Genomic DNA, 26,071 nt, shown 5'->3' with positions numbered 1-26,071 from the left:
TGCAAGGGGACCTCGAGCTGCTGATAAACAGATATGAACAGCCACCTAGGACAAAGGAGCCCTAATCCTGAGAAAAGCAAATACACATCCCATGTAAAGTCCCCACTGCCAGGTCAGTGGTCTAATTGTACCTACCTCTTAAGCACACAAGGATCGAAGGGGAAGAAGGTGTCAAGTGGGTTTGTGCAGGTTTGCACCGAGTCCCCTCCAGCTGTATTTCTAATAACTGGCAGCATCTGGCGATTGTTCCTCTCAATTATAGTGTAGCAGAAGACCAGCTGGTATTTACTTGGAACAACAAAGCCAGACGTAGACGGAAGGCGTTAATAGGGTGGAATTACTCTGCGCTGACATGCTTGTTCGTGTGTGACAACTATTCTGACCACACAGATATTATCAAACATAACAAGTACAAGAAAAAATAACATAAAACAAGAAGCAATGCTTTTAGGGTACAGCTTTCCAGGCGTACTGTTTACAAGCCTGACAAGGAGAGAGAAAGTGTGGCTACTGCTTTCAGAACGAGAGTGGCTTAGATTAACAGGCATGACTCACTAAAAATGAATGTGTTCAAGGTACGAATCTCTTAGCTGGCAAAACTATATAAGCTGTCTAATTTACTTTCACTATTTGTAAGAAAATTAGAAGATTGGTGAAAAGGGGGTTCAGGATTTACTGACAGGATCATGGTTGCTGAGGGAGAGACTTGGCTGTTGTAGTGAGGACGGTACTGGACATGCCTGTAATGATGCCCCTAAGCTGCTGTTCCCAATCCTGAAAAAACAACTTCATCCCAACAAAGGACTGATTTAAAAAAAATTAACAGGACATAACACAATAGTCAGAATCAAGTGCAACTGTATGGGTCAACAGGAATCCCAAAATCATTAAGGAAGCAAAAGCAGGAGCCACAGAACAGTACATCGGCTTGACACACACCACTGTTCCTGGCTCTTGGCCTCACGTCTCATCCCAGAATTCCACTGTCCACCCGACCCCATACCTACAGCCTCTCAGACAGCTTGCACCCTACCTGAGGCCCTCTGCTCCCAGCCCACAAATATTCTAGGAGCTCCTGTCTCAGCTTTTCTTCATCTGCTGCTTCCCACCTTCCCGCCATGTGCTGGGCCTTTCACACCCCAGACCTTCTTGCTTGCTCATTCCTTTCCTCAATTCTGTTATCATTTTTGAGATCTCAGGACGGGCCCCAGAACTAGTCCTCAGGAGACAGAACACCTTGAACTACAAGCCTAACAAAAGAAAAATAAGGGCCCTAAGTAAGAGCAGCAAGTGATCTAAAGGGGATTAAATGATGAAAGAATTATCTTTGTCTTGTACCAGAAGAGACTCCTAGCTGTTATAGATTTTAAGCCATGATCCTAGCCTGAATATTCTGATCAAGGGCTCAGAGTCTCCATCTCACTTTGTACTTTAGGCAGAAGAATTCGGAGAGGACCAGAGACTGCCTGTGTTCACATGCTGGCTCTGCCACCAGGGAGCCCCTTCTCATTAGTCATCCTGTCTCTCTGGGTCTCCACCTTCTTTTTTTTTTTTTTTAAGATTTTATTTATTTATTCACGAGAGACACACAGAGAGAGGCAGAGACATAGACAGAGGGAGAAGCAGGCTCCATGCTGAGCCTGATGCAGGACTTGATCCCAGGACTCCAGGATCAGGCCCTGAGCCAAAGGCAGATGCACCTAACCACTGAGCCACCCAGGTGTCCCTACTTTCCTCGTTTTAAGCAGGGCTTACCACTACAGTCCTCACACGGTGAGGACAGTGAGCTGAGTGTGATACCCGTCCAGGTGTGCAGGGACACAGCACCTACTCTGCACGGCCTGGAGTCATGGGCCTGACTGGACGGCCCCTGTAAGAGCCTGTCTCCTACTGGCATAACCCTCTCACATCCCGTCTGTTTATCATCCTAATGAATATCTTTGTAAAAATCATAAAAAAACAAAAGCTTAACTGCAATGTTTCCTGCAAGTACACGCTTACTGGTTTTTACATGTTTTATGGTTATTAATTTTACTGAATAATTTCATAGAAATTTAGGGGAATTGTACAATACTGACACTAACATAAATATATATATACATATATTTTTTAAAGATTTTATTTTATTTATTCATGAGAGACACAGAGTAGGAGACAGAGAGGCAGAGACACAGGCAGAGAAGAAGCAGGCTCCGTGCAGGGAGCCCGACGTGGGACTCGATCCCGGGTCTCCAGGATCACGCCCTGGGCTGCAGGCAGCGCTAAACCGCTGCACCACCAGGGCTGCCCCATAAATATATTTTTAAATAGTTTCCCCCCCGTAAGGTAAAAATAACTTACTTACCTTGTGATTGCAGCAAAAAAGTTAACTACCGAAGGCAGACAAATCTTCAGGGGATTCAGCTGACTCATCACTATACGTTCAAAATTTAGACTTTGAAGGTATCTCAAACCTTTGATTAAAAAACAAAACACTTTATTAAAAGTACAAACATAACAGTCTAAGTATCTTTAAGCAGCACAGATTATCTCACACATCAAAAAAAATTCTCACAGTTATTTGCAGAAATGCTTTAAATAACTGAGGTCCATGTAGTCACACAATGCAGAGCCCCACAGAATGTCACCAGGCTTAATCACACACCTCCTTATGACGAAGTCAACTTTTCTAAAGAAAACAGCATATTCTTTCAAAGACACAGGAAGTAAGCACACATCTGTAGTGAGCAATGAACTTCTGTGACAATTTGGAAGTTGGGTACTTGTAAGCTCAGCATATCCTGAGTTTAGAGGGTGGGGGGGAAACCCACGTGATTTGATTTCAGTTAATCATGAAATCAATACGAAGCTGAGGCAACACTCAGTGTCCATTCCCAAGAGGTAGTGACTATACAATTTGGAGTTTCTCCTTCCTTACTTCCACAAACAGATAAATATGCCAATCCGACAAGAGCAAACAAACAGCAAGACCTGAATGTCTGAAATTATTAGTGAAGTTGAGCAAATTATTCAAGTGTGCAATAGCTGTTCATTTACCAGATGTGTTTTTTTTTTCACAAGGAAACTACAGAGGTAGAGCTACCACTCTCCTGGAACAAGTAAATATAGTTCTCTCCTATATTAGTAAAAGAAAGCACACTTATTTTTAAAGGCAAGCAAGCCAATCTATGCTTAAGTACATTTTTCTTAGGAGATTCTTTAATGTATTTTAAGTTTTATTTAAGTAATTTCTACACCCAACGTGGGGTTTGAATTCACGACCCAGAGATCCAGAGTCCCGTGTTCTTCTAAGCCAGCCAGACACCCCATCTTTGATGTATATTCTGATAAAAATAACTAAAAATGTCATGGCTTTCAAGAACTACATCCTCTTTAACCAAGACTCTTACCATTTTTTAAAATTTAAATTCAATTTGTCAACCTATCTTACCATTTATTTACACACACAAAAAAAATACTTTGCTTACGTTGTGCTAAAACCTTGTCCTTCTCCTGATTTATACAACTAGTCCTAATCTTTTTAGAAGTAACAGGATATAAGTAAATACATACAATCAACACATACAGTTCAATTTCAGAGCTGTGGTTCTCACCTCTTAAGGCAGCTGTGCCCTCGAGGAGGACATGTGGCAGTGTCTGAGAATTTGAGTTGTCACAACAGAGTTGGTGGGGGGAGGGGGGCCTAATGCTACCAGCATTTAGCGGGTAGAGTGCCAACCATCATAGAATGCCCAGGACGGAGCCCACAACTAGAGAACCAGCCCCAAATGTCAGAGCTTGAGAACATTTGGTTTAGAGGAAACAGCTTATTAAACCACTTGAATTATTCATGCAAATAAATAAAACCATTTAAGTTGACTTAATGCTATTCTTGTCACACTAACCTGATAAACAAGCTTCATCTGGTAGATTTAAATTATATACACAACCCTCAGAAATTAGCAAAACTGAAGATTAATGCTTAAGTCCTTAGATAAAGCAGAGTAACTGTTAGGACCCCAAGCTTTAGAATCATACCCATCTGGTTTTATTCTCTAATCCTGCCAATCAATATCCTGTGTGTGCCTAGTCCCCACAAGGGGGAATGATGCCTACTCTTCAGGGGCCATCCCGAGGACAGCAGGGAGCACTGTGCCAGGCCTCGCCTCTACGAACAACATCTTCACGGTTCACAAGTACTCTAGATGCCACCCTCTAAAATGGAGTGCTCAACCTCAAGTCCATCCTCTGCTCCAGAGGGGCTACAAAGGGCTTTAGGAGCTCAAGGGCTGCTGGAAAATAAGGGTCAAAGTCTGAGTGCATGGACATTATTCTGACTCCAGAGTTTTCACGAAATTCTCAAAAAAGTAACAACTCTCCCTTCTAAAGAGTGACTGGCATCCCAGGAAAATCCAGTTCACATCTGTCAATCCCACATCACTGACCTTCTTTCAGGTTTCCACTTAATAGCTGCTTGTGTCTGAAAACAAAAGTGTAGAACACAGCCTGGCAAGCTGAGTAAAAGGGTCCATGGAGCGCAACGTCACAAAATGCCTTTGCTCCTGAATCCTGGTTGTTAAGGTAGATGTGCAGCCAGTTAACCAAAAGATCTAGGCATGATTTTACAGTACTAGGGGAAAAAAAAATTCAAGTCAACTTCACTTGCTTCATAAAAAAACAACAGTGACGTAAAAGCACACCAATTGCCTCTCACTACAAAGTCAGTCTGTAAGATTCTTGATCTATTTATTACCCATGAGCACAGAGAAGCAATCAAAGGAAGGAAAAGTATGGGCAGAAGGGAAGACAGCTTTTCAATTGTAAGGTAGAGTGCACAGACCTTCTAAGAAAAACAGGCCCCTAAGGATGCCTGAGGTCCCAAGGGATGGACAAGTGCCTCCTTATCAACTCAGAAGGACTTCTCCAACAGGCTCCCTGACCTCTCAGAGGAATAGGGCCACAGAAAAAGGCACATTTAGCAATATCTCACAAGGAAGAGATAGTCCAATTGAGTTCATCATTCTCTACGGGATTCTGATGAAGTTCTGTGGCCATAAGTTAGGGCAGCATGGACAGATGGCTTTTAGTTGTTGGGGAAGGGTGTGTAACAGCATCCTTGTCCAAACACATCTTCACAGATCACTGGAAGAAGTAGGCCCAGAGCTGGCCTCCTAAATAGATCTATTACCTTTAAAACGGTTTTTTCTTCAGCGTTAACAGATACAACTGATTTGTAATGCAAGTGAAAAATGACAAACCTATAAGAAGAATCAAAACAGTATACAGCACTGTAAAATAATCCATGAAGACAAATGAGTCTTCACATTTAAGTGTAACCATCCAAAACAGATGACACAAGCTTTCTAGCTAAGGTTTTATATCTAAAGGAGACATTTTATTCTGAAATTGCCTTGTGGAAATGTAAACATCTTGCCTAGAGTGGGGGAACAGATTTTTTCACTTTAAAGGTAGACCAAAAAAAAAAAATTAAAGCAGGTATTTCTCTGACTTAAGACAATGCCATAATCTTTTTAAAGCATGACATGAAAAAGCACTTGGAAAATTAGGTTACTTACATAAGAGGAATAAATTTAGCTCTTGCCAAAAAGCTTCCAATATAATTTCCAGCAGCTTGCCTGATGATGGCAGGATTATTTGGATCCTGCAATTTTTTCCAGAGATGTTCCAAAAATGCTTCTGCAAATCCCTATAAAAAGAAAAGGTACTGCTCCAATCTTTTTTAATGTTGAAGAAATCTCTGGCTATCAGAATTCTAAGATTGTAACTCAGCAATAGGGAAAAGTGCTAGATAAAGAATATATGCAGTTCTCACAGTTCTTCCATTTTACAACACTGTAAGATACTAGTATTAAAAATAAAGTGTTCCCCAGCCTTAAATAAGTTCCTAAAATGAGGTGGACTTCAGATTCAACCCTACAGATTTCGTAGGGTCAGTGACAGGGCTTTGGAATCCACCTGTTTTAAAAGCTCCACAGGTGATTCCGACAATTAGCCCAAAATGGAAACCAGGGATAACCCATACTCACATGGGAACCTTGCAGCAGTACTGTCAAGAGTGCCAAGTACTCTCGCAGTTTCTGACTGCACATGCTGAACTTCCCCAGAAAGAGAGACACAGATTAAAGTGGGGTGTTTTACTAATTATGTCAATCATGGAAAAAAGACTAATTAATGCTTCTCTTTCACAATGGGCACAATCTCCACTTCTCCCAAGTAGCTCTTTGCAAGAGCTACAAAAACATACTTGAGAGCAAAAGATGAATACCCTCCTGACTATTCCAGGAAACTATAAACAGTGGCAAAGGAAGTCTTCCGTATTTCCTCTTTTTTTTCCCCCAAAACAAAAAGTCAAAGGCTAAGGTTTTAAAATTCTGGATTGAGAAGATGTTTTAGGCCAGTTAGGATCAACTGAGAGAGAATGAAGGACATAAACATAAATACCTCCTGGGATTTTAACAGTGAAGGCTCCAACGAAAGGCTAAGGCACCACCTAGTGGGCCAAATGCAGAATGGCACTCTAGGAGCACTTGGCCTAGAACATGCTATCTTATTACAGACACCAATAAAACGAGCTCAAGAAAAAAAGATATATTCATCTCGTGTCTCCCTTCCCTTTTCCCTCTTGCCCTCAGTTTTTAAGGCAAAATCATAGGCAAGAATAAAATAAGCAAGACAATGCTGACATAGTACTCACCAATTTAAAGCTGCAGAGGTAAAACATGAAAAACTGGACATGGCAGGAGGCGTGGGTGGGCAATAGGAGTTTGTCGAAGATGGTTATGAGATCTCGATATAAATCCTTCGTTTTGTTGTTATCTACCTTGCCTAGAGAGAAGTTTTGGCATTTCAGCTTCACACAATTCTTTTAAGCTGCCACTTTCATTACCAAATTTCAAAAAATAAAGTACCACTCAGAAACATTTTCCATTAGGCTGTGATTCTAACAAAATGCCATTTTTATTTTGCACAGAGTTTTCCTTTCTAACTATAATAATCCAGCACTGACGATGAGGCAGGCTCTCATCTCACACTGCTGTGATGCCATAAAAAGGAAACCCTTATAAAGGGCAATTTTACTATTTGTGTGCCAGAAGCCCTTTGATCCACTAATTCTACTGCTAGGGATTTATCACATTGAGATAACTGGACACAGATATACAAGGATGTTCACTACACATTTATAATGGCAAAAAGGGGGGGGGGCGGGGACGGATAAAAGAGACCAGTTAAATCCACACAGTCAATAACCACCTAGAAGGACAGCGAATGGTCTGAGAAAATGTTCACAGCAGATGGAAAGGGCAGTGATGAATCACTGTGTACAGCATGCCCTCCAAATGCACTCACCCAAAATACACATTACTAGAAAAACACACTCCCAAATATACACGTTAATAGAAGAGAAAAACCTCTATCAAGATACTAACGATGGTTCTCTGAACAGTACAAATGCATTTAAATATATTTAAATTGTCTTTTTTAATCCTTTCCTGTAGTTCCCAAATTTTCTCCCACCAACTGTACTATTTTTATAACAAAAAAAATTAAAATAATACAGCCAACTCAGATTCAACTCCTATTATTCCGAGTGGCTATCATTCTTAAATCTTCGCCACATGAATGGAGAATCCTGTTTGCATGGCAAATCCTCTAGACAAAAAGTTCCAGGATAGCAAGAAGCACCCTGATGTGTTCATGCTGGTACTGACACCTGGCACAACATAGCACAAGACCTTCACACCCAATCCCTAGCACCAGGCACCATGTACCAAAGTGCAGTGCACTCTGAGATGTCTTAAACAACTCAAGTGTGATTTGATCTCCACCTAAAAATAACCAAACTCCATACATAATTCTTGCCTATGACAGTGAAACGATTAGGGGCTTTGAAGACAAATACAGCTGAGCCTGAATCCAGTCCCACACTCTAAAGCTGTGTCACACTGGCAAGTAACCTGACCTCTCGAAACCCTCATACTCAAAACAGTGATTTTTATGCGATTTCTAGGAGTACAGGTAACATGAAAACATATGAACAAGTAACATATGAAAAACATCCCTCACACAGCCAGGGGCGTTGCTGTTTTCAACAGTAGCTACTGTGACGATTATGGGTCATTACCATCTACGTAGCAGACATCCTTAATGTAGGACAGAAGCAAAGACAGCAAGATATCCAGGCGCTCGGCTACAGGATGTACCATGTGATCGAGCCTTTGTTGGTCAGCCTTTGTGTCACGTTCAGTGTCTTCATCCTCATCCTTTGAAAATAAAGGAAAAACTGACGTTAAACTCTGTAGTAAAACCAGGTAAGTGGGAAATTCTCAGAGGTGATTATAAAACAGGGGGTGCCTGATTGAGCATCTGCCTTTGGTACAGGTCATGATCCGGGGATCCTGGGACCGAGTCCCACATCAGGTTCCCTGCATGGAGCCTGCTTCTCCCGATGCCTATGTCTCTGCCTCTCTCTGTGTGTTTCTCATGAGTAAATAAATTTTTTAAAAAAATCTTAATAAAAACGGCAGCCCGGGTGGCTCAGCAGTTTAGCGCCACCTTCAGCCCAGGTTGTGATCCTGGAGACCCGGGATCAAGTCCCACGTCTGGCTCCCTGCATGGAGCCTGCTTCTCCCTCTGCCTGTTGTCTCTGCCTCTCTCTCTCATGCTGTGTCTCTCATGAATAAATAAATAAAATCGTTTAAAAAAAAGATTTAAAAAATCTTAATTAAAAAAGGAAAGATAAAACAAAGAAGACACAGAACCCCTCTAGGGAGGGGCTCCCCACCAGAGGTGTGACTCGGAACCAATTTTACTCAAAATAAAAGCAGATTCCGAACCCAGCCAGATTCTCCTGTAGAAGGCCCACCTGAAGCAAGGCCACAACAACATCATAGCTTTCCCCAGCTCCTGGAACTCATTGTGCAGGGTGCTGCTACTGCCAGGTCTCTTCCCAGGACAGGGCACCCTTGCACCAGGTGCTGTGAGCACTGGTTCTCCAGAGAACCGCCCTTGTACTCCCTTCTTGCCCTCCCCAGCTGAAAGGACGAGGTGGCAAGGGGTCACAGGAGGCTGTCTCTCTGGCTTCAAACTGGGACCTAGGGTCATCGTGCTGCAGCTGTTTTCCAACTGAGGGCAAACTCTTGCTTAGTTCCTTCTTCTGCCCTTTCCTGCTTCTTCACGCCTTCTCAGGCCCTCCCGCCCCAGGCAGAGTAGTACTGCATTATGGCAAAGAAATCACATGGCCTTCCCATTTATCACTCCTTCATAAGCAGTATGTGGTTTACCAAACAAAAACAAAAACAAAAAAGCAAGCACAAACAGAGGAATAAAAATGAAACCTACTTCACCACAACCCACACTTACAGCCCTGGAAATAAATGAACTCTACTGGACAGTAAGCATCGTGACAGCAGCTGCTCATTTAAACATCACTTTCAAGTCTGCTGTACTACTGTTTTAATCTAAAGCCTCGAAGTTAGCCACCCTCTCCCACCCTCTGGAATTACGAACTGTGCATGGGTGCTCATTATTAAATGCTGACCATATTGAAGAGTCCTTCTGTGGCATCTGGCCCACTACCAGTCTGAATGGCTGCTTCTTCAGCATCCTCAATATCTTGCCGGGATGCATTCACCTACATTATAACAAAAGGGGAAAAAAAAAAGAATAAAAGCTTTGAAAATACAACTATTTTGGGGTACCTGGGTGGCTCAGTCTAGCAGCTGACTCCTGATTCTGGCTGAAGTCATCTCAGGGTCATGAGATCAAACCCACACTGGGCTCTGCAATGGGCATGGAACCTGCTTGAGATTCTCTCCCTCTGCCCACACCCCTACCTGCTTGCTCGCTTGCTCGCTTGCTCTCCCTTTAAAAAAAATACAACTATCCTATTCAGGGACTGGAAATTTATCTGATATACTTACTTGAAAGGAGTCCACAGAAGTACCCTTTCTGGCACCATAACTCAATATACAACTATGGTGCAGACTTACAAACTGGTCTGGATCATGAAAGAATTTCTGAGACTACAAATCAAACCCCTTTCACTACATACTTCCATAAAATCATTATGAAATGCAGTATGCTGGTCAAAATCAGCTTCAACAAATTCAGTGTTCATTCTAACTCTCACCATGCACAGCACTCACATACATGTTGTAAGAAGCATATCATCAATCCACCCAGCAGGAAAATGACAAGATGCAAGTCAAATTTCAAATACTGAATATTCATTTTGGTATATAACCCTTCAGATATCTCAGTTAACACACATTCAAATCATGCCTTTTTGGGGACGCCTGGGTGGCTCAGTGGTTGAGCATCTGCCCTTGGCTGAGGGTGTAATCCTCGAGTCCCGGGATCGAGTCCCACATCAAGCTCCCTGCATGGAGCCTGCTTCTCCCTCTGCCTAGCCTTCTCCTTCTCCCTGTGTCTCATGAATAAATAAAGAAAAAAATTTTTTTTAAAGATTTATTTATTTATTTATTCAGAGAGAGCGAAAGAGAGGCAGAGACACAGGCAGAGAGAGAAGCAGGCTCCATGCAGGGAGCTCGACGTGGGACTCGATCCCGGGTCTCCAGGATCACACCCCAGGCTGCAGGCGGCGCTAAACCGCTGCGCCACCGGGGCTGCCCAAAGAAAATCTTTAAAACAACACAAAAGAAAAAATCATGCCTTTTTTCCTACTTATATGTAACCCTTCTTTCTAAATGCATTCTAAACTGTTCCATATAGGACGCCTGGGTGGCTCAGTGGTTGAGCATCTGCCTACCTGAAGCTACCATTGCTTGCTGAGGATTTTCCATCTGGCTCCCCACCTGCACCCCAATCAATCCAAAACAGAACTCTTCCTCTCTCAGCCTCCTCCTGACTTTTCTCCCTATGGCCGACACCAACTCTATTCCCCAGGAAGTACCTCTCTCTTACCCTCTACTACTCCACTTCCAATCCAGTCAAAAGGACCATTCGCCTTTCTTCCCCCATGTCACTAGAATCTACCACTTTCCTTCATTCCCACTGCAGGCCTCTTTAAAAAGTGTATAAAGAATTCAACATCACTTCCTTAGTTGCCTTCTTGACCTCTTCACAAGACATGTTTTCCAGCACATAACTATGCATGAGTTCCATTCATAGCATTTACATACACAAAAGTATTTTTACATTTATGTGACCATCTAATTAATCAATGTCTTGTTCCCCAACCATGAGACATCAGACTGTCTAGAACTACCAGGACATCCATCAAATTCAAGAAATGTTCAAAGAAATCAATCAAAGGTAGATATGTGGATTCTTCTCCATTACTGCTACTACTGTTTCACATACTATGTATTTTATAAATGGAAATCAATGAGAAAAACAAATTATCAAATACTTACATCCAACTTGAGTAGCTTCTCGATCACAAGCTCCAAAATTTCATGCCTTAAGTTTGGAAAATATACACTAATCCTTAGTAAGTTATGAACATAACATTCCTAAAACAGAGACAAAACATTTTAACAACGGATGAACGTTTCATAATGATGTACAGAAAACATCATACACTCTTTAGTTCAAAATAAAGAGAAAAAAATCGACTATCCAGGAACACAGAAACTATACTATTTCTCCAATACAACATTCAGTATAATTAATCTAATTACCCCAGTAAATTAAATTTGCTGGGGGGTAGGGTTGGTTTTTTTTAAGATTTTATTTTTAAGTAATTTCTACATTGAATATGGAGCTTGAACTCAAAACCCTCATATACAATTCATCCATCTAAAGTGTACCAGTTCAACGGTTTTTATTACATTCAGAGTTGTGCAACCTCACCATAACCAACTTTATAACACTTTCATCACCCTAAAAAGGAATTTTGTATATTTTAGTAACGTACCTCCCCCTAGCCCTAAGTAACCACTGATCTACTTTCTAAGGATTTGCCTATTCTAGACTTGTCATGTAAATGGAATCTTATACTACGTGGCGTTTTAGCATGTTTTCAAGGTTCACTGTTTGTAGCAAGTAAACTATCCCGTTTTATAACCATGTAATATCCATTGTGTGTGTGTGTGTATGTGTGGATACCACATGTTGTTTATTCACTGGCCCATAAACATTTGTTTGTTCCTATATTTTGGCTGTCACGAATAATGCTGCTTCTGAATATTTGTGTAAAGTATTGTGTAGACATACATTTTCTGCTGGATAGACACCTAGCAGTGGAAATGCTAAGTCATATGGCAATTCTATGTTTAATCTTTCTGAAGAAATGTCAAGAAGGCTTTCCGAAGCAGTTCCACCACCTACTATATACATTCTCACCAGTAATACAACGAGGGTTCTGACTTCTCTACTTCTCAACCCTACTTGTTACTATCTGAGCACAGCCATCCAAGTTGGTATGAAGTGGGATCTTATGGTTTTGTCTTGTGTTCCCTCAATGGCTAGTGATGTTGAGCTTTGTCATGTGCTCACTGACCATATATGTATCACTTTTGGAAAAAAACCTTTCAGATCATTTGCCCATTTTTACATTGGGTTATTTGCCTTTTTATTATCAAGATGTTAAAGAGTGCTTCACATATTCTAGATATGCTCCTTCCAATGCATGTCTTACAAGTATCTTCTCCCACTGTTTGGGTTGTCTTTTCATTCTCTCAAAGGTGTCCAATAAAGCTGAGCTGTTTAATTTTAAAGAAGTTGAACTTGTCTGGTTTTCTGTGGCTCCTGTGCTTCAGGCATCCTATCTGGAAATTATTGATTAATCCCAGGTCAAAAAATGCTCACCCATGTGTTCTTCAAAGAGCTTCTTTTCAGCTTACATTTAGGTCTTCCATCCACTTTTGAGTTCATTTTTGTTTGGGGAAGCGGGAACTGCTTCATTCTTTACATGTAGATTTCCATTTGTCCCACAACCATTTATGGAAAGACTGTTCACTGTCCCCAATAGATTATCTTGTACAACTGGCATTTGTATACTGAATCTTATAGTCTATAACCACGGTGAACTCATTTTAGTTCTAATAGTGTTTTTGAGGATTCCTCAGGATTTTTCTAAATGTAAATACAGGCATTTTTACTTCTTCCTTTCCAATCTGGATGCCTTTTCCTCTTCCTGCCTGCCCTTGCTAGAACCTCTAGGACAACACTGAATAAAAGCGGCAAAAGTAGACATCCTTGTTCTATTCCTTATCTTAGAGGAAAGCCCTTAGTCATTCACCATTGAGTAGTATGTTACCTGTTGAGTTTTTCATAGGTGCCCTCTATCAGGTTGAAAAAGTTCCCTTATGTTTGTCATGAAAGGGTTTTAGTGTTTGTCAAATGTTTTTCTGCATCTGTTGAAATGATTGTGTGGTTTCTGTCATCTATTGTACTGATGTGTTGTGTTGTATCAACTGATTTTAACAGGTATTAAATGTATCTATGTATTCCTAGAATAAATCTCACTTCGTCATGGCACGCAACTCTTTTCATGTTGCTAAATGCAGTTTTCTAGTGGGTTGTTGATTTTTATATCTATAAGAGAGACAAGATTTATAATATCCCATGTGAAGCAGACTATCACAAGCATTAGCAAAATCTTACTAACTCTGTATTTAACACTTACAAGACCTTATTTAGGAAAAAAATAAGCTATGCTTAAAAAGAAACCACTACTCATTACTGAAAACCACAGATCATCCAAATATTATACAAAAACTTAAGAATTCATCCATACGTTATATTCAAGTAGGGCATGTTTACAATTGGTAATACATACACTATTACCTTCTTGTAATTTTTATCTGTATATTCATTAAGCCTATTCAGATATTTCTGAAATGGATTCTGCCCTTGATTTGTATAATGGAAAAAGGCACTGACATCCTTAGTGAGGCAAAGGCACTCACATCCTTAGTGAGTTTCTAAGAAAGGAATCTGAGTCAAATTCTTTCTCTTGAGTTTAATCTAGAAAACAATTGCAAAGATAGATGTAACATCACCTAAAACTAAACCAAAATTTCCATTATTTTCCCCATGAAAAGATTTCTTACCAATGTTCTCTCTGATTTTCGAACAAACGGAAATTTTTCCACCAGTATTGGCATAAGAAACCATGGTGTCCTATTTAAAAATAAATAAATAAATAAAATCAACTAATCCATGTTAATTGGAGTTTCTTGGAAAGTGACATTTCCATTTTAAGAGCAAATACGGATGTAAGAGACAAATAGTAACTAACTACTTCAAATAACCGGAACTTAAACACATGGCTTCAGAGAAAATCTACAATAACTTGGGGAGACCTAACCCCCTATTAACCTTATTATCAATAGCAAATTAAAGGGCAATTCTTTTTTCTACTTAAGTGACAAAACTTCAGTTTAAAATCTAAATGTTTTCCAATGTCGTGCACATATATTATTTTAAAAAGGAGAAAAAAGTAACAATTTGGTATTTTTTTACGTTAGCAAATAAACTTAGAGAAGGAACTTCAAGTTCACCCCTCCAAAAGAAATCCATGCTTTTCTTAAAAATCTATGCTTTTCTGTATCTTTTTAAAAATTCAAATATGGGGCGCCTGGGTGCTCAGTTGGTTAAGCAACTGATTCTTGATTTCAGCTCAGGTCACAATCTCAGGGTCATGGGATGGAGTCCCACATCAGGCTCCTCACGCAGCCGGCAGGCTGCATGAGATTCTTTCTCTCCCCCTACTCAGGGGGAGTATATAAAATAAATCTTTTTTTTAATATAAATATTTTATTTATTTAATTCATGAGAGACAGAGACATAGGCAGAGGGAGAAGCAGGCTTCCTGTGGAGAGCCTGACAATGGGACTGGATCCCAGGACCCTGATCTGAGTGAAAGGCAGAGGCTCGACCACTGAGCCACTCAAGTGGCCCCCCAAAATAAATCCTTTTTTTTTTTTTTTTTTTTTTTTTTAAGATTTTACTTATTCATTCAGGAGAGACACACAGAGAGAGAGGTAGAGACACAGACATGGAGAAGCAGGCTCCATGCAGGGAGCCCGATGTGAGACCCAATCTTGGGACTGGGCTCACACCCTGAGCCAAAGGCAGATGCTCAACCTCTAAGCCACCCAGGCGTCCCTAAAATAAATCTTTAAGAAAAAAAATTCAAATGTAATCCACATACAGTATTTGAACTGCAGTTTTTATTTATATGGCATGACACAAGGTTAAATGAAAATTTTTGGATATCATATCTTGTAGAAGGCCAAAGCAAAATTCTAACCACAATACAAAATGTGGAAGAAAATTTGCACACAAGCTTTAAGCAACAATTTAAATAATTTTAATCAAGTTATTAATTCTTAAATTTTTAAATTTTTAAAAAAATTTATTTATTTATTCATGAGAGACACAGAGAGAGAGAGAGAGAGGCAGAGACCATACAGGGAGCTAAACCGCTTAGCCACCCAGGCGTCCTAATTTTTAAATAAAAGACAACGGAGAGAACTAAAACGCCATCATGTAGAATGTGGTTGTTCTATCTACAAGTTACAAAAACATGTAGAATATGGGACGTCTGGGTGGCTCAGAGGTTAAGCGTCTGCCTTTGGAACAGGGCATGATCCTGGAGTCCCAGGATCAAGTCCCACATCAGGCTCCCTGCGTGGAGCAGGCTTCTCCCCCTGCCTATGTCTCGTTCTCTTTCTTTTTCTCTCTCTGTCTCTCATGAATAAATAAAATCTTTAAAAAAGGAAAAATAAAAACCAACATGTAGAATACAACTTGAGTTTTGATGCTGTGAACATAATAATTTCCTACTAATTGATTATAATTTTCTTGAGACTTAAAGACCATGATTCAAAATAAGCAACAAAAGGATACTCACGATGGGACATATCTTGCTATTATTTGCAAGGCTCTGTGACATGTGTCAAAATTGGCAGGAAGATCTACAATGAGAAAACTAAGTATGAGCATAAAAATAAAATTGGAAACTGAAGAATTATGTATTTTAAGCTAAAAACACCCACTAAACATAACTGAATCATTTATTAGCAACAAATTAAACTTAACATTTTTCTCCAGAGCCAACTATCAAAGGAGACTAAATGATCAATTACATAAGTAATGTATCAAAGGCAGCTGATTACATGTTAATGCTAAATGTAACAAAAAGATTCCATCAAAGGTTGCCATCTGTCACAGTCTACCTATAAGAATAAACCCTGGCATTGCCCTATATTTTATCATTCAATATGCATTCTCTCAGACACAGGAAGCATCCCTTGCACTTTCTTCTATTTCTCTTTATACTTACTATCATCTTCATCATCAGAGTCGGAAACATCTACGTCACCTTCCTTAATTACCACCCGGGCTTTTGAGGGAAAAACAAGATATGTTATTCTTTTTGTCACCAATCTAAACAATCGACTGCTACACAAAAAAGAGATTTTCCATTGTCCAAACATAGTACAATGACTGAATGTGCAGGTTAAAAAAAAAAAAAAAAAAAAAACTCAAATAACTTTAAAGATAAAAATCACTGATTTTAACATTTCATGAAAATCTCACTAAAGCGAATTATAACCCTAAAAAAAAAAAAATCACAGTAACAAATCTAGATGCTTCCACAGAAATTATAAGGAATAGATATGTACCTAAACTGTTGCCAATATGCATCTCAGAATTTTCCTTGTTGGCACAATCCCCTCACTGTTCCTAGAAAGTACGCTTTATTTTAATAAAGAGGTATTCCTTTTTTAAAAGATTTTATTTTTTTACTCATGAGAGACACAGAGAAAGAGACAGATACAGAGACATAGGCAGAGGGAGAAGCAGACTCCATACAGGGAACCCGACGTGGGACTCGACCCCAGGTTTCCAGAATCAGGCTCTGGGCTGAAGGCAGCGCTAAACCGCTGAGCCACCAGCTGCCCAATTAAGAGGTATTTAAAGCAACACCTGGGTGGCTCAGTGGTTGAGCGTCTGTCTTGGGCTGAGGTTGTGATCCCAGGGTCCTGGGATCAAGTCCCACATCAGGCTCCCCACAGGGAGCCTCCTTCTCCCTCTCCCTGTGTCTCTGCCTCTTTCTCTGTGTATCTCATGAATAAATAAAATCTTTTTAAAAAATAAAAATAAAATACAGAGATTTTAAAAATGAAAAAGCAAAAAAAGCAAAGAACCACTTACGAGGTACAAAATAAGAAACAATCATGCTGAGACATGGTCTAAGGAAGACAGTCTGTGCTGATACAAGATTACCAAGAAAAGCCAAATACTCCTCCACCACTGTCTGACTTCTATTCAACCACTGCAATCTCTAGAGGTGGGAGGAAGAGAAACATAAAAGAAACATTTTACTGATACAATATGTTCTGTTTTCAGAGTACTGAAGCACATACCAGTGAAATAAATGGTAAACTTACCAATAAAATACTAATAAGCTGCTCAAAGTCCTTAGTTAAGTACATGATGGAAGAACGGAATTCTAACAGCCAGTTTATCATCTGGTCATCCTTAAGACAAACAAAGAAAAGTGCTTTCAAAATCACAAATCCTCTACATTAACTGAAAAGGTGATACCTATAGTGCACCAAGCACCTACCAGTAATACTTAAATTAGGAGAAAAAACTTACAAACTTACACTGAAGCCAAACTGGAATGAAAATTTCTTAGTTTGTATTAAAACAGAAGGATGTTATAATGTTACATTACAACTAGTAATTCAGACATACAGAAAAAAGAATTAAATGGAATACTTCATTCTGATCACTTCCTTTGCCCTAAGTAAGTGGAAATATCTCAAATGTTGACATGTGACACTTTTTCAAACGCAGGATGGCAGATTCAAATCCCTATAAGACCACAAGGACTAGGGGATCCCTGGGTGGCGCAGCGGTTTAACGCCTTTCTTTGGCCCGGGGCGTGATCCTGGAGTCCTGGGATCGAGTCCCACGTCAGGCTCCCTGCATGGAGCCTGCTTCTCCCTCTGCCTGTGTCTCTGCCTCTCTCTCTCTCTCTCTCTCTCTCTCTCTGTCTCTCATGAATAAGTAAATAAAAAAACCTTAAAAAAAAAAAAAAAAAGACCACAAGGACTAGAGTTACCTCTATTTCCTCTCTATTCATGCTGATGTTGAAACATGTTGATAACATTCAATCTAAGCTAATTAATTAGGGACATCAATACATACAACTTTTTCTCAAATCAACCTGTAACTAGATCTAAATGTATTAAGATGTGTTATATATACAGGGGTGCCTGGGTGGCTCAGTTAGTTTAGTGTCTGACTCTTAATTCTGGCTCAGGTCATGATCTCAGGGTTGTTGAGATCGAGCCCTACGTCAGACTCTATGCTGAGCGTGGAGGCTGCTAAAGATTCTCCCTCTCTCTGCCCTTTCTCTCTGCTCATGCCATGCTCTCTCCCCCTCTCTCTCAAAAAAAAAAAAAAAGGTTTAATATATAAATCTTGGCTCCAGTACTCCATGAAATATTTTTCAGGCAATAAAATTACTGTTCATAATTAATAACTTTTAGTGACATCGGAAAAACTACTAAAAGAAGTCATGTATAAAATATGCTATCAGGTAAATATATACTGTTTGTAATAACTCACATGTACCACGTATGTAAGAACAAACTAACCCCCCCTCAATTTGGAAAGAAATGGTTAATGCTAATTAAGACTCCGTAGGGGAAAGGCATATATAAATAAAAGCAATACAATGTTGTACCTATAACAAGGGACTATTAACAGTGGTGTGCTTCCAGTGATAGATTATTACAGACAGTATTGTACCTACGTGAGAGACTACTACCAGCCAGCCTTGTACCTGCAGGTATGGACTACTGATAGGGAGTATTATTTAGTGAGAACACAGCAGGTACCAAGTATGATGCTCAATACCACGCATATGCATCTCTTACTAATCCTAACATGTTGACGATGGAGCTGTTATTCCCATTTTACAGCTGAGGAAACTGAGGGTAAGAACCTGAATGGCTCAACCTGCCCATTTGAGAAGCTAATAAAGAACCAGGTTCAAACCTGTCTGAGTCAAAGCCTGTGTTCTTGCAACTCTTCCACAATGCCATGCTCCACACAGAGAAGGAGCCCACTGCCTTTTTCTCAACTTCATTCAACCATGACTGCTTGCCATGTGCTGTGACAAATTTCAATGAGATCAACTCTTTCCTGATAAAACCCCAAGTAAGCAGGCAGTAAAACCAAGTAAATCACAACTCATTTGCACTATGGTGCAATTTCATAATGTCCACAATCAGTAAAGGTAGCTTTACTGGTGTCTCACCAAGGCCTGAAGCAGAGAAAACAAGCTAAGTTATGTGCAAATAAAACGGAATTAACTCTATCCTGTCCCTTTTCCACTAAAAAACAGTGCAACAAAAAAAAAAAAAAAAAAAAAAAAAAAAAAAAAAAAAAAAAAAAAAAAAAAAAAAAAAAAAAAAAAAAAAAAAAAAAAAAAAACAGTGCAACAAAATTATAAGGCTACCATGTAAACTGCTCCATTTTTTAAAGTGAACTAGTCGCAAATGCTGATGCTTTAGTACTGAACCATTATTAGCAAATCACTTGCAACACTTTCTGAACTAACACAGACACAACTGCTGCAACTGCCGGGGTATGTCAAGACACCACCAAGAAGTGCTGATAAAAAATACAGTGGGGTGCCTGGCTGGCTCAGTCAGTGGGGCATATGACCCTTGATCTCAGGGTCGTTGAGTCTGAGCCCCACGCTGGGTTGTAGAGATTACTTAAAAAAAAAAAACAAAAAAAAAAACAAAAAAAACTTAAAAACAACAATAACGGAAAATGGTTCTTTGTACTCACAGAAGAACTGGAGGGCTGGAGGGCCAAGGAAAGTTTTAAACAGGAAGTTACACTTCTGCTGTCTGTAAACAGACTGGGTGTTCTCTGGGGGCTACATCCCTCACTGAGTAACAAGCATGTATTCAGAAAATCAAAAGTAGTTCAGTTATGGCTAGACTATGTGGGAAGCAGGTCAACTGATAAATCAGGGAATCAAAGAGGGGCAGAGATAAATTACCGAAGTCCTTGTAGGACAGATTTGTGATTAGGAAGATCCGCTGGAAGGGTGGAGAATAGAGTGAATGAACACCATGTACTTATAGAGAACCAAGGAATATTCAATTAAAGAGGACACTTCACGGGACGCCTGGGTGGTTCAGTGGTTGAGCGCCTCCCTTTGGCCCAGGGTGTGATCCTGGAGACCCGGATCAAGTTCCACATCTGGCTCCCTGCATGGAGCTGCTTCTCCCTCTGCCTGTGTCTCTGCTTCTGTCTGTGTCTCTCATGAATACATACATAAAATATTTTTAAAAAATAAAAAATAAAAATAAAGAGGCCACTTCGGAGGGGCCTGAGTGGCTCAGTCAGTTAAGTGTCTGCCTTCTGCTTAGGTCATGATCCCGGGGTCCTGGGATCAAGCCCCACATCAGGCTTCCTGCTTAGCAGGAATCTGCTTCTCCCTCTCCTCTGCCCCTCTCCCGCTCTCCCTGCTCATGCTCTCTCTCACAACCACTTTCTAATAAATAAAATCCTTTAAAATATAAAATAAATTTTAAAAAGATACTTCAGCTGGATCTCAAACAGCAGGAGTTTTGTCAGTAAAGTAATAATAATAGTAAACACTAATATAGTAATTACCATGCCAGGCACTGTTCTAAAATTTTAACACACAATAACTCATTTAATCCTTACAACCACCCCATGAGGTAGGTGCTACCACTGGTTTCCATTTTATAGCGGGGGGTAGTGAGGCTTAGAAGTGCAGTATATTTACCCAGTAACAAAGCCAGTAAGGGAGGGAACCCATGTAGCCAGAGCCCATGCTCAAATAGGTAGCAAATAAAGTAGATGCAGAGGACCTCTTGCAGTCACAAAAGGCACATGTAAAAAGATAAAAGATCTCTATCATAGTTATCATAGCATCCACTCACAGTGGATTTAAACATGTACAGGAAATGAGAAAATACGCACTGTCAGCAGAAACAACAGATAAAAACTACAAAGCCCCTTGTGTCAGGAACTGTCCTAGCACCTCTCATATGTTAACTCACTGGATCCTCTAAAACCTCTAATTTAAAAGCCCACTCTTGTTTTTCAGGTTTTACAAAGACAAAAACAAAAGCAGAGAGGTTAAACAAGTTGCCCAAGATCACACACTGGGAAACAGAGTAAGGATTTGATCTCAGGCAATCTACCATTACCATGGTAATAGACTATTTTTTCCAAAACTGGGAATTGGGAGAAAAAAGGGAAACAAAATTTACTGAGTCATGACTATGTGACAGGTATATATCTTAAAAGCTACTTCTCTTGAAACATTTTCAAAAATGCTGAAAAGAGTAGTAGTAGTAGTAGCAGCTTGAAACACAAGTCAATTTGTGTTTTTGTTTTAGCAGTGGAAAGACATGAGAGCTGCATGCAACACAGACCAAAGAGGTTCCAAAAGGAAAGATGAAGGAGGGATTCTCCTGAGCACATCTTGGACTTGATGCTTCTTTGCTATGGAGGGCTGCCCTGTACTTTGCTGGACATTTAGCAGCACCCATCATCCACTCACTAGATGCTAGTAGAAGCCCTCCCTCCCCAAGATGTGACAACCAAAAATGTCTTCAGTTCATCACCGCATGTGTCCTGGGGGCAAAAGTGTCCCTGATTGAGAGCCACCGCATTAAAGTGGGGGATCATACTGAGAGCAAGTTCTTGAGAACAGAATAGGGCCAAAATTGCAAACTCAATCTGTGGCAACAACTTTGCTCATGATCAAATGTAAATTAGTTACCTTTATGTCTGGATCTGATAGCTGGTTCTTCAACAACTCAAAGTCATTTGTTTCACCCTAAACAAGAATGGGGGGGAAAAAAGTAGTTTGCTTCAATTTCCTGTTAAAAAACAAATAGCAGGACTTTTTACTATTACAAACGGAACATCATAACTTTCACAGATCAGGGAACCCTGGGTGGCGCAGCGGTTTGGCGCCTGCCTTTGGCCCAGGGCGCGATCCTAGAAACCCGGGATCGAATCCCACGTCGGGCTCCCGGTGCATGGAGCCTGCTTCTCCCTATGCCTATGTCTCTACCTCTCTCTCTCTCTGTGTGTGTGACTATCATAAATAAATAAAAATTTTAAAAAATAAAATAAAATAACTTTCACAGATCAGTGGATTGTAAAATTCTAACTACAAAAATTTAAAAACTCATGTGAGTGGAGCTAGGAGGCTTGGAAAAAAAGAAAATGAATACGAACAGGTTGTTCACATCTAGGTATACGTGCCTATTGACACCTGAATACAACAGCTGATGACAGAAGAGACCATCCTTTCACATATATGGATTTAAAATGCTTATACATACAAAAAGACATTCATATTTTTCTTCCATCACTGAGATTTAGTAGAATCACTTCTAAACTAACACAAAACCTAACCAAAAAACAAAACAAATCCCTACTGATAGAGTTGGTTTATTGTCCCAAAACAATGCTTAGGTAATTCCTTAAGAAATAAAATGCTCGGGATCCCTGGGTGGCGCAGCGGTTTGGCGCCTGCCTTTGGCCCAGGGCGCGGTCCTGGAGACTCGGGATCGAATCCCACGTCGGGCTCCCGGTGCATGGAGCCTGCTTCTCCCTCTGCCTGTGTCTCTGCCTCTCTCTCTCTCTCACTGTGTGCCTATCATAAATAAATAAAAGTTTAAAAAAATTAAAAAAAAAAAAAAGAAATAAAATGCTCTTGGGGTGCGTGGGTGGCTCAGACAGTTGAGAGTTCGACTCCTGGTTTCAGCTCAGGTCATCATTTCCAGGTTGTGAGATGGAGTCTGCACTCAGTAGGGAGTCTGTCTCCCTCTCCCTTCGCCCCTCCCCCATGTGCTTGCTCTCTAAAAAATGTCTTTAAAAAGGGAAAGAAAATGCTCTGATCTAATGATTTTTTATCCTAGCATTTGATAGTTTTTTAAAGATATTATGCAAATAAAGCATTTGAAGGTCTACAACTTCAGCAAAGAGGCTATTACTAATTTTCAGCTGATAGCATCATACTGTTGTTATTAAATAACTGACTTCAAGATTGATGTCTAAAATTCATTTTACTATGTCTACTGGTGTTTAGTATAAAGGCTACAATTATATCCTAGCCAACAAAAACCAAATCTTCACATATCAATTATATCTCAATAAAGCATGGTGGGGAAAGGACACCAAACATCACATTATCTCCTCTTACCTTTTTGTACTTCAGCAAGACTTCTGTCACAGTTCCACCAAACCGAACAGTTTTTCTTGGGGGAGAATTGAAGAAATCATTCTCTAACGTGAGCATATCTGAAAGCCTGTAGAACCGAGATTACCACACTATTGAGTGCAGAACAGAGAAGGTTGAAAATTGTAACAGTCAACATTTATTGAGCCAACATCATTCACTGGGACTACCGCTAAAGCCTAACTGGCCTCCCTGCTTCCACTCTAACCTCCCAACATTCTTCATTCAGTGATCTAATGATCTTTCCAAAATTTAAGACAGATCATGCTACTCTACTCTCCTGTCAAGTTCTCCAAAGGTTTCCCACCTCACTTAGAATACAAACCCAAACTCTGTCGCTTATCTTCAACGTCCTACATTAATCTGGCCCTGGCCTACCTCTCTGACCTCATCTCCAACCTAACGTACTGTAGCCAGTTGGTTTCTATTCTTCAAACTTGCCAAGCTGATTCCCATTTCTCTTGCTGTTCCCTCTATCAGAAACACTCATGCTCCAGATCTTCACTCACTGGGTTCTGCTCTTCATTCAAGCTGAAGGTCAAATGTTAGAGGGACTGAGATCTTCAAGTACTCATCCTCTCCCTCTCCCCCCATCATCACCCAGTTTTATTTCTTCAGGTTATCTCTACCTGAAACCACACTGTTCCTTCATTTATTGGCCTGGCCACTGCCTTTCCCTCCTTAGACTCTAAGCTCTGTTAAGAGCAGAAATACTGTCTTTTGATAAACTCCTGTCTTCAGCATCTAAACAAGAAAGAAGGGCAGCCCGGGTGGCTCAGCGGTTTAAGCGCAGCCTTCAGCCCAGAGCCTGATCCTGGAGTCCCGGGATCGAGTCCCACATCGGGCTCCCTGCTTCTCCCTCTGCCTGTGTCTCGGCCTCTCTTGCTCTCTGTGTCTCTCATGAATGAATAAATAAAAATCTTTTTTAAAAATAAATAAATAAACAAGAAAGCATAGGCACTTAAATACTATGAATGACAAAATTGCCAAGTGTCACAAAGTTTTCTTCCTCTACACGGAGGGCGGAAAAACAGCATCCTACTAATAATGACTCTCAAAAGTTAAACCCTGAAATGTTTCATGGGGGTTACGAGCTTTAAGGGTTGAGGACTACAGGGGCGCCTGGGCGGCTCGGTCTGTTAAGCATGGGACTCTTGGTTTTGGCTGAGGTCATGATCTCAGAGTCTTAGATGGGAGCCCCACCTGCAGTCCCTAGCTCAACGCGGAGTCGGCGTGAGATTCTCCCTGCCTCCCTCTGCCCCTCCCGCAGCTTGCGTCCCCCCCCCCTCTCTCAAATAAATAAATAAATCTTAAAAAAAAAAAGTTGAGACATACTTTAAAAAAGTGCACGTTAACAAATTTCAAACAAAAAATTACGACACCGTGTGCCATGAAGGACAGCACCCCCCCCACACCCCCCGCCATAAATCAAAGAGCCCAGGGAACTCCTTCCAAGTCTGGACGAAGACGCCGGAGGGAGGAGTTAAGGAGAGGCTAGTACCCAGGCCCGGGGGGGCGGTGGGGGAGGCCCGTGCGGGGGACAGAGTCGCCCTCCCAGCCCCCTCTCCCATCTTTACGACCCGCTTCGGGGACATGGGCTCACTCCTGAGGACCCGAGATGACCCTCTCTAGCCGTTGCTCCCCCGACTCCATCAGCTCTGCCCCCAGGCCCTTTCACATCCGCCGCCCTAACCCCCGGTCCTGGGATTCTGTCCCAGACGGCGCAGAGCGAAGCGTCCCGGGGTCTCCTCACCCGGTCCTCGACGCGCCCAGAGTCTTGACTGCAGAGCTCGAGGCAGCCCCATCTCCGGGAAACCGCGCGTGGAGCAACGGGGCCGCCATTGGGCCCGACGCGAGCGACGACTGCAGCTCCTGCCGGAAGTCGTGCTCTTTGGGGCCGCCCTCTGGACCGGAAGACGCGCGCGCGCGCGGCGGCCTCCAGCCAATCAGGAGCCCCGCGTGTGAGCGCAGAGAGCCCGGCGGCCTAGAGCGCCTCCTGAGTCGTCTCCTCCGCGCCCTGCGTCAAGGCCCCTCCTCCCACGTGGAGGACTTTCCCCGCCGCACGCCGGGCCGCGCTTGCAGTGGATGCAGCACTGGGAGAGGAGAGGTCCTTGGAGTCTCCGGACCAGCCCCGGGGGTCCTGAAGGAAGGGCGGGCCCCCCCCGGAGGTGCTAAGCGGTGGCCGGGTTCCTCGAGTAGTAACTTTACGGAGTCAGAGCATCCCTTAGTCACACTAAAGAAACTGAGCGTCAAGCCCGCAGAGAGAGGGGCGGGGGATTCGAACTCCGCGCCGCTCCACCACCCAGCATCCTGGGCTCTGTGCCCTCTGGCACCACCCTCGCAGACATCCCCGCTGATCGCATCTTTGCAGAAACTGAGGTGTGACGGAGCGACTTACCCAGCGATCACCACCCAGGTGCGGTGGTGATCTGGGATGAGACATCAAAGAGCGAGAGGGCAGTTTGCAAGAGGCATTAGCCCTTGGACTTAAATTTTTTTTTTTTAAGATTTTATTTATTCATGAGAGACACAGAGAGAGAGGCAGAGACACAGGTAGAGAGAGAATCAGGCTCCATGCAGGGAGCCCGACGCAGGACTCGATCCCAGGACCCCAGGATCACTCCCTGGGCTGAAGGCAGATGCTCAACCGCTGAGCCACCCGGGATGCCCGGACTTAAATATTGAAGGGAGGTCCAGGAGTCGGCCAGGCCAACAAAGCAGTGAAAGGTCTTCCAGAATGGGGAACGGCAGGTGCCCAGGCCTGATGGGAGGGTAGGAAGCGGAGGAGGGCAGGGGGGAGTGACCCGCCCCTTGGTTTCTAGGAATGCAACATGT

The 26,071-nt window shown here is 41.6% G+C and overlaps 1 protein-coding gene across 1 annotated transcript in view; it reads right to left on the bottom strand.

Moving 5' to 3' along the window:
- RRN3 (RNA polymerase I transcription factor RRN3) overlaps positions 1-25,147 on the bottom strand; it is a 28,778-nt gene extending 3,631 nt beyond the window's left edge. Inside the window, exons 1-16 of the mRNA XM_077906704.1 lie at positions 24,990-25,147; positions 23,201-23,306; positions 21,767-21,823; positions 17,367-17,456; positions 17,131-17,260; positions 16,256-16,315; positions 15,824-15,887; positions 14,019-14,088; positions 11,376-11,474; positions 9,539-9,631; positions 8,123-8,261; positions 6,695-6,825; positions 5,556-5,686; positions 4,425-4,609; positions 2,345-2,453; positions 136-288 (exon numbers count right to left, since the gene is read on the bottom strand). Of these exons, the coding sequence (XP_077762830.1) occupies positions 136-288; positions 2,345-2,453; positions 4,425-4,609; positions 5,556-5,686; positions 6,695-6,825; positions 8,123-8,261; positions 9,539-9,631; positions 11,376-11,474; positions 14,019-14,088; positions 15,824-15,887; positions 16,256-16,315; positions 17,131-17,260; positions 17,367-17,456; positions 21,767-21,823; positions 23,201-23,306; positions 24,990-25,078 (1,706 nt within the window). The 5' untranslated portion in view covers positions 25,079-25,147. The remainder of the gene's footprint in view (positions 1-135; positions 289-2,344; positions 2,454-4,424; positions 4,610-5,555; positions 5,687-6,694; positions 6,826-8,122; positions 8,262-9,538; positions 9,632-11,375; positions 11,475-14,018; positions 14,089-15,823; positions 15,888-16,255; positions 16,316-17,130; positions 17,261-17,366; positions 17,457-21,766; positions 21,824-23,200; positions 23,307-24,989) is intronic.
- Between the last annotated feature and the right edge of the window lie 924 nt (positions 25,148-26,071).

Source organism: Canis aureus, chromosome 8, assembly GCF_053574225.1.
Source record: "Canis aureus isolate CA01 chromosome 8, VMU_Caureus_v.1.0, whole genome shotgun sequence".
NCBI classification, from domain to species: Eukaryota; Metazoa; Chordata; class Mammalia; order Carnivora; family Canidae; genus Canis; species Canis aureus.
Note: the sequence above shows the minus strand (reverse complement) of the source record. Positions and strands in the feature narration are given on the sequence as shown.